This window comes from Siphateles boraxobius, unplaced genomic scaffold, assembly GCF_051911475.1.
Source record: "Siphateles boraxobius isolate OS27281-9 unplaced genomic scaffold, OSU_SipBor_1 104, whole genome shotgun sequence".
Taxonomy (NCBI): domain Eukaryota; kingdom Metazoa; phylum Chordata; class Actinopteri; order Cypriniformes; family Leuciscidae; genus Siphateles; species Siphateles boraxobius.
In genome coordinates this window covers 247,437-260,062 of record NW_027508705.1, presented here as the reverse complement: position 1 = coordinate 260,062, position 12,626 = coordinate 247,437, and the positions used below count along the sequence as shown (strand labels likewise).

Sequence of the window (12,626 nt, the reverse complement as noted above, 5' to 3'; positions counted from 1 at the left end):
CCTTAAGTTATAATCGGGACATACCTTTATCTGCAGGAGGGATGGTGTCCTATGTATCCTCCTTTTGCAGCCACTTTGTGTCCACATTTTTTGCAAATTGGATATCTATCCTCGAGGACAACCACACTTTTTTCTACATCCGAAGTATTTCCATACTGGCCATAATTCGCTTCATAAGAATTCAAGGGCGCTTAGCTTTCAGCTTCAGATGGGTCTGCGTCACCTTTTTTGCACGTTTGTTCTCCCGCCTTTCAATCAATGCAGTTTCCGGAGTGTGATTTTTTTTTCTCCCTTGTATTATTTTTTACTCAGTAACGGATATGATGGATATGGCAGTCTATCAGCCAGTCCTGGGTGTCCAATTCCACCAGAATTCCCTCCTCCACAGATGTCGGTAGCTCACACCCCTGGTCAGGCCCACTCTGGGGCTCCGGCTCTGGATGGTCGGCGCTGTCCTTTAACAGGCTCTGGCTCACACATCGGCTGAAGCTCTCTGTCTGCGGGGGGCTCAAGTGAAATCTCCTCGTTTGAGGGTGGTGGTGCAAGATGGTGCTGAACGTTGATGTTATCATTGACATCCACTTCACTGTGAGCGCGGATCCATTTACTAACAAGACAAATCTGATGTAGAGGCTAAGTTAATCTACGGTGGGTGAAAGGTGAGGCTGAATGGTAAAACTTATGTTAGTTGCCATGACAACTAGACAAGCCCTAGAGACATATCCCCTGTGAAGTACTTGTCCATCAGCACAGCCATCAGCACAGATTCTCAGCACAGACCCCTATTGACAGCTTCAACAACTCCTCACAATATGCCGGCATGATGTATCCCAACTTTTATGCAGAAGGAACTGGATGAAATGTCAAGTCAAGTCATCTTCATTTATTTAGCTTGTTTAACAATATAGATTGTTTCCTTACAGTGAGAATAGGAAATTAAAGTAACAGAGATTGTTTTGGCTTTACAGCAGCTCTAGAATAAAGTTATTGCCCAGCTAAAGTTAGTTTTGATTGATTCACTTCCGTTGCAAAGATCATTAGTTATTAACTATAGGGCCGCTTACACGACACTGTTCTAACAGAAAACCCTTAATGCGCTCCGGCCCACTCATTCGCACAACAACAGTGCCTGGTGGCTCGAGAACGCAAACCTTGAAATAGATTCCAAGGTGCAAGCGTTGAATTAAAAAAAAACGTTATCATCTCCGCGTAAACTTCAAAAACGCGAATCTGTGAAAACGCTGACGGCGTGCACATGCATATTACATGTTCACTCTATAGGTATGCGTGTTTCAATATATATGTGCACAGGCGTGTAGTCTTTTTTAACAAATTGACCTCAACAAATTACTTGTCTGGCCCTAAAAATTCACAATAGAGATTTTTTTTATCGCTTTCGCATATCCATGTGAACTGGAATCATTTGGTCGTTTTATCTGTACAGAGGTAAAGGCAAGCGAAGGAGGCCTTCACAGGGAAGAGACTAGTTGACACTTGTCATCGTGTCCAGGCGCAGGTCCTTCATCAGATCTGGAAAAGGCCTGGATATGGCGGAGTGCGGTAAACCTCGTGATAAACAGAGACTAATATTAGCGTAGATGCCATTCTTTTAAAGAGTACATCAGGATTTATGGGAAATGTTCCCGGTTCTGGCTTACTATGCAGCCTAACATTGAATTTTAGAAGTTGATAATGTGTTATGTGTAAGCTAGGTCAAAGAGATGTGTTTTTTAGTCTAGATTTAAACTGACAGACTGTGTCTGCTTCTCGGACAATGTTAGGAAGACTATTCCAAAGTTTTGGTGCTAAATAAGAAAAGTATCTGCCACCACCAGTCGATTTTGATATTCTGGGTATTATCAACTGGCCGGAATTTTGAGATCGCAATAGACGAATGATGTATGATACCATTCTACAATCTGAAATGTAGTGCAGTCTCGAATAATAATCTCGACATGTTCGTTCATTGGATGGAGGAGAACAGTACAGAACAGTAAACCCAGACAGCAAAATAGTGTCAGCCCAGATCCGGCCCACATCTAGAACACATGGAATCCACATGTACTGTACCAGATGCGGGCCGGATCTGGGCTGACACTATGTTGCTGGCTGGGAAAGAGCATTATATAGACAGGGCATCATACAACAGAATGGAATCAGGCACAACAAAATACAGAATACAACTTAAGAATGATAACATTCAGAAAATAAGAGAGTTTTGAGTAATTTTTTTAAAATTCAGAAATATTATTAACACAACAGACTGATCGAGGACATAATTCCATAGTTTAGGTGCTCTGCCCTCATTAAAGAGAAGGCAATACCGAGGGACAATGAGAAGGCCAGAGTCAGAAGATCATAGTGAGTGAGTCGGGGTGTAGGATAGGAGCAGTTTACAAAGATGATGGGAGCCAAGCCATGCAAGGATGAGCAGGAGAATTTTGTATTTAATACAATAGGCCACTGGAAAGCAGTGGAGATCATGAAAAATTGGGGTGATGTGAGCAGAACACTTGGTATGGGTAAGTATTTTAGCAGATGAGTTTTGAATATATTGTAATCTGGAAATGGAGCTGGCGAGTAAACCAATGAAAAGGGAATTACAGTAATCAAGACATGATGAGACAAATGCATGGGTGACAGTTTCACAATGCATAGATGGCAGACACTTATGAAGGGATGGAGCTGGGCAATGCGACGTAGTTGAAAGAATACAGATTTGGTGATCGAATTAATATGAGCCTGAAAGGAGAGAAAGCTTGAGAATAACACCTAGATTTTTAACAGTGCTTGAGGGTTTGATGTGAGTAATAGCAAGGCGAAATCAGTAGGAATATTGATAGGAGTGATAGAGTTCCAATAAAAATGATCTCAGTTTTGTCCATGTTTAGTTTCAAGAGACAACTCTCTTTTTGGGGAGTTTGCGAAACCATACGAGAGGGTTTGCAATGTGATGGTCTTATAATTGTCATTAGATCAGCTTCACCAAAAAGACCATGAAAGCTTCATGGTCTTTTTGTTTAATTGGTTTACAGTTTAATTGGTGAACAGCACCAATTAAATTAGTTATTAATTAGTTAGTAATTAGTTTAATTGGTGAACAGCAATCATTATTATTATTTTTTTTACAGAAAATGTTATTAAAAATGCAAGATCATTTATTTATTTATTATTATTTGCAATATGATAACTATTTGAAATATTTGTACATTTCTTTCTACATCTTTCTATTCTGTAGACCATTTTGGCAAACTTGAGTCCAGCTTTGTGCTTTTTAAATATTTTTGCTTTCCTGCCATCTTGTGGTCAATGTGCATAATTAATAAAAAATGGTTACAAGCAAACCAGTTCATCTTTAACTTTAACAGAGCTTATTATATTGTGTTATTCATATTGCATTGATTTAGAAGTCATTAAAATCCTTATATTTAACTGAACAACACATTAGTAATTATTATAATTAATACAATTAGTCTTAAGTGCGTCTGTCACATTTATGGTAGTTGGGTTTAAATGTGCCAACAATTGTACAAATACATTTAATTTATATTACATTACATTAAAGACGTTACTTTTTTTCTTAATAAAATTCTGGTTATTCGATAATTTGTTTTGTCGGATAGACAATAATGGAGAAATGAAAAGCATTTTAATGAGAATTAAAAATAAAACGACAGTGAGAGAACAAAATTTCAGGATTTAATTATTCCATTCTCATGGATGTGTGAATTAAAATGACTAATATTTCTTAGAGACCTCAGTATTTTCCCTGTGTTGACACTGGAAAGTTTTGGCAATCACTCATGCTTCCCTCTGGCCCCACTGCTGAAGTGTCTGAAGATAGATGCAATTCCTCACCTAAGTGAGTGGAATTTTCACATGAGAGAGGACAACACAGCTTTGACCTACTGGGTGCAGAATCACATATAAAAGTCCTAGAAAAAAGGTGCAATGACGTCATGAGGTGCAAGCGATCTCAGACGAAGGATCTAGATCCATTTAAAAGTTCAATACTTAGATTAATGCTGAAAGTAAGCCTTATGACAAGGGACAAGATGTCTGTAAAATTTAAATAATATTATTTATGAAGATTGTTTAATTGACACAACTGATTATATAAATGTTATTAAAAAATTGGTCATTTATACAAGCTTTAACCATCTATTGTATGCATTGTTACATGCATTATTTTTTTTTCTATTTGTTTTCTATTTGACATAAAAAAGCTCCAGTAACAAAGATAAAAAGAAAAAGAAAAAAATATTGCCATATGTACAGTGGAAAATAGGTGGTCTTAAAACGTATTCATGTTTCTTTTATCAATTTACATTGATTGTAACTTGTAAATACTCTCTATTTGGTTCCAATAGCAATGTTCATATCTCAATTTTCATCAAACTCTGTTAGACTAAGTAAGTTTATCTTTAAACCACATTCCCACGGTTTCACAGACAAGGCGTAAGCCTATAGTCCCAGACTAAAATTGTTTTAACTGTGAGCACCTTGCAGTGACGTATCATAAAATCTGTCAGTGCCATTGTTTGTCTCGAGATGCACACCAGTAATGTTTTTTCCAAGGCCTGTTTATAAATGCTACTTAAATATAATTGAACTAAGGCCTAATCCTGGCTTAATCTAAACCTTGTTTGAGAAACCAGGTCTTTAAAGCTCCAGTAGGTAGCATTTGTAAACAAATATTTGTTAAAACTAAAATTATGTCCTGAAAGTAGAATATTAGACAGATAATCTGTGAAAAAAATCAAGCTCCTCTGGCTCCTCCCTGTGGTCCTACTGCCATTTGCAGAAATACACCGCTCCCGGTCAGAAACAACCAATCAGAGCCAGGAGGAATGTCTTAGCAGTGTCAATCACGCTCGTGTACGCGCTGATCACCCCTCTCTTGCACAGCGCGAGCGCGTACCGTGTTCTTGACTCTCCTGTTCGAACTCGTTCATCCAAATGAACGAATAATTTTTCGAGTCATTTCGTTCATTCAACGAACGAAATGACTCGAAAAAAGATTTGTTCATTTTGAACGAGTCTTTTTCGGAGTCATTTCGTTCATTCAACGAACGAAATGACTCGAAAAAAGATTCGTTCATTTGGATGAACGAGTTCGAACACGATCACGAACGTGCATAACAGAACAGAGCAAGGCGAGCGTTTGTGCTTATAAAACTTAAAGTTTTTTAGTTATTTTTGAAATGACCGATCGTTTCGCTAGATAAGACCCTTATTCATCGTCTGGTATCGTTCAAAGCCCTTTGAAGCTGCGCTGAAACTGTCATTTGATCCTTCAAACGTTTGTGTCCTATTGAAGTCCATTATATGGAGAAAAAGCCTGGAATGTTTTCATCAAATAACTTAATTTCTTTTCGACTGAAGAAAGAAAGACATGGACATCTTGGATGGCATCGGGGTGAGTAAATTATCAGCAAAAGTTTTTTTTTTAAAAGTGAACTAATCCTTTAACGTTATCTTAGTAGCTATTTATAACTTATAGAAAGAGTGCAACCTTATAAAGTTACATGTATTGCAAAATACATAATGATTTGAGGACCAAGTTTGTAGTCAAAGTATGGGCAGGCCATAGTCAAAATGTAAAGCATATTGTTGATGTTTCGTCCCTATTAGTGAATGTTCCATAACTGTTTATAATCCTCCGTCATCGGTGGTCCTGCTTACTAGCCTGCGCGTTCACGGCAGGCTCCGCTGTGGGGGAGGAGCTGTGGAGGGAGGAGCTGTAGCGCAGCAGAGAGCAAGGGGGTTGGACCTGTAAGTTGTGCTTGTTCAAATTTTCAGGCTAAGTCAACATTTTCTCAAAACTCCTTTTGAGAAAGCTTTAAATCACTAAACATGCAGCAAGAAAATAAAATCAGGTTGTTAAATAAATTGACAGAAATGAGTTTAATAAACCAATTTGAAGAGCATTTACATTTTTATCTATGCTGAATTAAAATCCAAAAATATAAACATTAATTCTTTTTACAAAAGGTTTTCTTCACAATTGTGCACATATAGTATCCTTCATAAGAAGACAAAATAAATAAGCATTATGTACAATATGCTTTAAAATAATGACTTGCATATTTAAAACCCTCACATGACTAATTGGCTGAATTAGCAGGACTGTAAACATGTTTACAATTAGAGTTTTGAAGAAAGAAAGATATATTTCGGTTAGGTCTTAATAAGGCTTTAGTTTGGAATGTAAAGCATACAAATCTCGAAATTAGTTTTGTATGTAATGCATGCAAATAACGCTAACTTGAGTCAATTCCACAGCAAAAAATAGAAACGAGTTGATCTAATATATTTGCGTCAAAAGCTATTGCATAAAAGCAATGATAGTTCAGCTGTATACAGCTTTAATTTACTCCGTAGGGTCAACTTCCTATAAGGAGGATGGTGTTACTTGGGTCCAGGCTGTAGGAAGGCGTACATGGGCTGAACTGTCATATTGTGGGTCCTCGTGCACTTCAGTTCCAGCCGTGGAGTCATATACCTGACAGCCAGAAGAGGGCGATGTGACTGGGGGAGCCAGGCTGCTGCAGTGACTGGCAGAGCCGCGGAGAAACTGGGAGCCCAGACTGCTGGCCATACTTCCAGCCTGAGACACTGGGGTCAAAGGTGAGTTCCCTACAGACCACAAGCTGGTGTACTGACTGCAAACAGGATACAAAACAACCAAGAGGAAAACATTATTGGTCAGATTAGCTGTGTTCAAACCGGAAACACTCAGAGGTCTGCAAGGGTGGGCTTTTAAAAACTGTAAATGTGAAAAGGTTTATATACATGATGTTACATTACTCAAATTATGTCTTGAAAGAACTTGAATGACATAGTTGAGATCTCTAATAAAACTCACATGTAAGATCATTGGCGTTTTTTATTTTCTCTAGAGAAAGAAAGAAAATGTAAGCAAAAACCTACAACTAATCTCACTTCTCTTTAAGAGAAGCAACTGAGACATTAAAGGGATAGTTTACCCAAAAATGAAAATTATCCCATGATTTACACACCCTTAAGTCATCCTAGGTGTATATGACTTTCTTCTTTTAGACAAATACAATTGGAGTTATATCAAAAAAATGTCCTGGCTCTTCCAAGCTTTATAATGGCAGTGAATGGCTGTTTCTGTTTTGAAGTGCATAAAGTGCCTCTATCCATCATAAAAGTAATACACACCTCGTTTGTGTAAGAAAAATATTCATATTTAAAACTTTATAAAGTAAAATAACTAGCTTCCGGCCAAACTAACATACAGATTCGACTTAAGTCTAAGTGCAACTTATGCGAGGAATGCGACGTACCGCTGATAGTTACGCTACGCCATGACACACTACACTACTTTTGATGTCATGAGTTGCACTTTAGGCATAAGTAGACTGCGTATGGCCGTTTGGCCAGAAAAATGTTAAAAATTAATATTTTTCTTATACAAACGCATCACTTCGCTTCAGAAGGCCTTTATTAACCCCCCGGAGCTGTGTGGAGCACTTTTATGATGGATAGATGCACTTTTATGGACTTCAAAACAGAAACAGCCATTCACTGCTATTATAAAGCTTGGAAGAGCCAGGACATTTTTTTATATAACTCTGATTGTATTGGTCTAAAAGAAGAATGTCATATACACCTAGGATATCTTGAGGGTGAGTAAATCATGGGCTAAGTTTCATTTTTGGGTGAACTATCCCTTTAAAGAGATCGTGTTTGTAATTTTACTTTCCTATATGGATGTTTAAGAGCTGAAGGTAGAAACAGGAACAATTATGTAGTGTGTTATTAATTACTTCAGAATTAAAAAAACACTTGGTTACAATTAAGTAGTAGTGAAAGTGTGTGATTCATTCTCACCTAGAGTTTGAGTTTGGGGGAGAGCCGTGGCCCATTGGGAGCACACCGGAGTGGGAGGACATCTGAAGACTGGACCAGTTATCATGAGACGGCAACATGGAGAGACAGGTTGAGCTTTCAGAGTAACCAGCTGCAATATAAACAACACAGAGGATCTAGTCACATGATCAGTTTCAAACCTGCTCGGTCAATAGCTTTAGAAATCTCTCTTCTACACCTGGAGGTGATGTGACTGAGCGTTCAAGCATTCCACCTCCAAAGTTCCCCTGTTTATGAGCGTGAACTCAAACACAAAAGCTGCAGGAATGTCAGACACTGCAGTCAGTAGAACTAGTTTGAGTGGCTCATTAAAGGAACAGTTCAGGCTAAGAAGGAAATTCTAATTATAACTCTCATTAAACAAGATTAAAGGGATAGTTCACCCAAAAAGGAAAATTATCCCATAATTCTCTCACCCTCAAACCATCTTAGATTTATATGACTTTCTTCTTTCAGCCAAACACAATCGGAGTTATATTAAAAAATATCCTGGCTCTATCTTTATAATAGGAATGAATAGTAACTGAGATTTTGAAACCCCAAAGAACCACATCCATCCATCGTAAAGTTAATTCATACGGCACCAGAGGGTTAATAAAGGCCTTATGAAGTGACATGATGCATTGTTGTAAGAAAAATATCCATAATTATAACGTTATCAGCTATAATCACTGGCTTCTAGTAACGGCCGAGTCGAGTTCTAGCCGAAGAGTGACCTCTGACTTGACGCATGACATATTGACAAACTCGGAAGCGCAGAAAGAGCAAAACAAAACACCAGTCACGAATTAGAAGTCTAAAATGAGAATTTTTGAAGAGAAATGTGGCAGGAGCTTGAGTTTGTTGCCCAGGCCTGTTTGAATCGCAAGCGGCGTCTACTCTCACTCGACACTCTCGTGAACGTGCAAATGGACGTTACCGGAAGCTAGTGATTACAGTTTATAAAGTTATAATTATGGATATTTTACAAAAACACATCATGTCACTTCAGAAGGCCTTTATTAACCCCCTGGAGCAGTGTAGAGCACTTTTATGGTGGATGGATTTGCTTTTTTTGGACTTCAAAATCTCAGTTACTATTCACTACCATTATATAGCTTGGAAGAGGCTTGAGGATGAGTAAATGATGGCTTGAGGATGAGTAAATGATGGCTTGAGGATGAGTAAATGATGGGATCATTTTCATTTTTGCGTAAACTATCCCTTTAAAGGCCAAATCTTCAGCAAAATTTCCAACATCTTGTTTACATTCAGTAAAGTAAATAGGGACAGGTGTAAATTGTCTAAAAATTGTACATTGTGTAAAAGTGAAAATGCAATATAGAATAGTTCAATTATGAAATTAAAGGCTGCGATTTAATTAAATAAGTACAATATATAGACTGTAGCGCTGCGTGTTTCAGAGTGATAACCATGTTTACAATGTTTTCAGCATCTTAGTTCATAATATGCTGCTTTTCACGAACTTCATCTCTATATGAACAGTGAGTTCAACATGCATTTTGGGAACGCAATGTGCTAGGTTCACTGTATTTACACATTTGCATAATTTCCAACCATACCAAAAGATTAAATATCTGATCTGGGTACCCCTGTTATTACAGATAGCAATGTCGTATATTCAATGTTGGGGGTAACGCATTACACGTAAAGCAAGTTACTTTTTTTTTTCAAGCAACTGTAAAGTAATGCAATACTTTTAAATTTACAAAATATCTGAGTAACTTTTTCACATAACTAATGTTACTTTGTTTTCCCATGTATTTACTGACACCTCTCTTGTCCCCAAGTTTACAAATTAGAATTTAGCCTGTTGTCTATTTCAGAAAGTATGTTTTTAGGAAGTATGTTTAGCAGAAGCTGGACAATATGGAAGGGAGTAACTTACCGGGAGAGGCAGTCGGGTGGGCATATGGGCTGGGGTATGGCGTAGACCGGTGACTTCTCAGAGTCGAGTAACGTTCACAGCCATGGGGTGAGGATAGAGACAGCGGGCTCCCAAAATGTGCGTGAGGGTTTGCAGAAGGACAGAGAGACCCTGTGGCTGGCAGAAACCAGCTACTGACTAGACCAACAGGAAAATCAGAGTCAATAGGAAATTCATTTTGCACTTAACTGAAATTATTATAACTGCTGCACAACATTAACTGGACAGGATCAGTCCACATTTAATAATGAATTGGTAAATAACTTCAATCCAAATGAATGACATTTATCATTATTGAGATGATGTATAAAATTAATTTTGCTCTTACATTGAGAATAGCCAGACTGTTGACTTTCACTGACATCCTCTATTATGTCCTTATGATCACTTCTGTGGGGGAAAAGAAGATACCTTTATATATCAGCTGACAAGTCCTCAACAATATTCACATGGAGGGGGATTGGGGCTAATTGTTCCATTGCACATTTGTCCATGGTGAAAGTTATGAGTTAAAACACCAATTATACAAATGCTTGACTCTTATAGTTGGACTTGTAAATGGTTTAAAACACAGCTGCAAATCCTTGTAGATTAGGACATTTTTAATGGAATTGTATCCTCCAAAGTGAAATTCCAATACATTTCCATATATATATATATATATATATATATATATATATATATATATATATATATATATTTTTTTTTTTTTTTTTTTTTTTTTGGTATACAGTTTACCACAACAGGTATGTTTCTGTCTACACAAAATATTACTTTCAAACATAAAAAAAAATATCAACTGGAATAAAAATTGACAACAAGCCCCACTCATGTATTTACAATACACATGTATTACTTTTTATTGTAACACTTTATTTTGATGGTCCCTTTTGAACATTCTGCTGACTATAAGTAACTTTGCAACTACATGTCAACTTATTCTAACCCTAAAACTACTGTACCAGTCTACTAATAATCTATACTAACATTCTAGTGAGAGTTAGTAGACAGGTGCAATGTTACTAGACAACGGACTGTGTTAAAAGGACCATCAAACTAAAGTAAAACCATATATATGTATTATATATATATATATATATATATATATATATATATATATATATATATATATATATATATATATATATATATATATATATATATAATAACCATACCTTTCCTTGGCATCCAGGAAAGCTTTGGCGAATGGATTGTATTTAATTTTGAGAGCAGTAACCTAAAAGTGCAAATTGCAGATGTTATCCAATGTCATTATGAACCATATAATTGTTAATTTGTTGACATGCTTTATAAAATCACATTGTAGAAAAATAAAACGCGTTACCTCTTCATTCTGGTAGGCAGTAACTGCTATGAATTGTGTCTCAGAGAAAGAATGAGTGGTGATCATTCTCTGTGGACCACCAACGCGCACTATGTGGATACGTGGCTCATATTTGTGTAGCGAGTTCAGCATAATCTATGGGGGGGAAAGGGACATATTTTCAACTTCCTATTTTTTTTCTTCTATAGTATAAGCAATTTACTGGACCTTTAAACGTAATTCGATTGTATCCAGTGTGTTAGATAAGCTTAACATATGAACTGGTTTCGCTTAACAACCACCACAAACCTGGCCACCTCCGTTCAATTTGTTGGTGAGTTTGACTTTACTGAAGGAGACTGAGGTTTTCATCCAGTGCGCACCGAAGTTTGGTGAGTCTGGATGGATGTAGACGCAGCTCGGGGCTTGTGGCTCGGGTTTGCCACCCGGTACCCATTCACCGTTAACATACTTCCACCTGTGATTGTCTGCTGCCACAAAATCCAGTAAGAAGGAGTACATGGCGTTTGGATCCAGACCGGACACATTCACTTTTAGCACTGGGAACATGCGCCTGATCACAACAATGAACAGAGACATTTCGACTTAGAGGCATTATCGTATTTGATTTCTTTTTCAAATAAATTAAACAATTAAATTCCGCTAAAATGAATAATAGCGTAAAAGAAAAAAGAGGAGGGATTTTTTAATATATAGCCTACCAGGGCAATACGTTTGTACACTGACAAAATAAAATAAACCTAACATTTTATGTGGCAAAAGCTGAATGAACTACTTTTATAAATATTATTTAATATGGGAATCAACTAATCAACAGTTCAATAATGGTTTAGATAAAAAATGCACATTTTGACTTTTTAGAGTGTTTCTATTGCTCATTAAAATACGATGATATGAATAATGTTTATTCTGGCTAAAAAAATACCTGCCATTCTTGGTCACTATCATTTCATTCGTCAGTTCTTTGAACTTCTGCCAAAGTTCATTTTCATCCAAACTGACTTTAAGGTCCCTTTCTGTTGGATCTCCTTTCTCGCTGCCAGCTTGAAGTTCATTTTCTACTGCAGTTAATAAATGATCCACCCGATACTGGATGTTCTTTTCCAGACAGTCACTAGTCCCAGATGCCATCCTGCTATCCGATCGGCTCCGACACGATAAATAAATATCCAAACTGCGCGAGCTCTTCGTTCAAAATACGCCCAAAACTGGAAGAGATGCATCCAATTAAATACTACCCAGGTAAAACGCTCTCCATGCTTTGCTCAGGAAAGCTCTGATTGGCTGGTCTCCGCTTTGATGTGCGTTCTGACCAGTCATTGGTTCAGAGATCTGGTGTACAGAAATGCGTAAATATTTACACATTTAGTCACAACGGCACATTTAAAAACGGATTGGAGATTTTCACAAAAACTTGATTAAAAAAATCAATGCAGGTCAAACGATAGGTTTACA

At 37.2% G+C, this 12,626-nt stretch overlaps 1 protein-coding gene across 2 annotated transcripts; it reads right to left on the bottom strand.

Moving 5' to 3' along the window:
- Window positions 1-6,106: 6,106 nt before the first annotated feature.
- Window positions 6,107-12,403, bottom strand: tbxtb (T-box transcription factor Tb). Of its 2 annotated transcripts, XM_077246267.1 has the most exons (8): window positions 12,097-12,403; window positions 11,460-11,724; window positions 11,172-11,306; window positions 11,002-11,063; window positions 10,155-10,216; window positions 9,788-9,964; window positions 7,861-7,990; window positions 6,107-6,665 (listed from the first exon to the last, which is right to left on the bottom strand). In XM_077246267.1, the coding sequence occupies exons 1-8, from the start codon at window positions 12,300-12,302 to the stop codon at window positions 6,395-6,397; spliced, it is 1,308 nt and encodes a 435-aa protein (XP_077102382.1). In that variant the 5' UTR covers window positions 12,303-12,403; the 3' UTR covers window positions 6,107-6,394. The 2 variants fall into 2 exon arrangements, with proteins under 2 accessions (XP_077102382.1, XP_077102393.1); XM_077246278.1 differs by lacking the exon at window positions 9,788-9,964.
- Window positions 12,404-12,626: the final 223 nt, after the last annotated feature.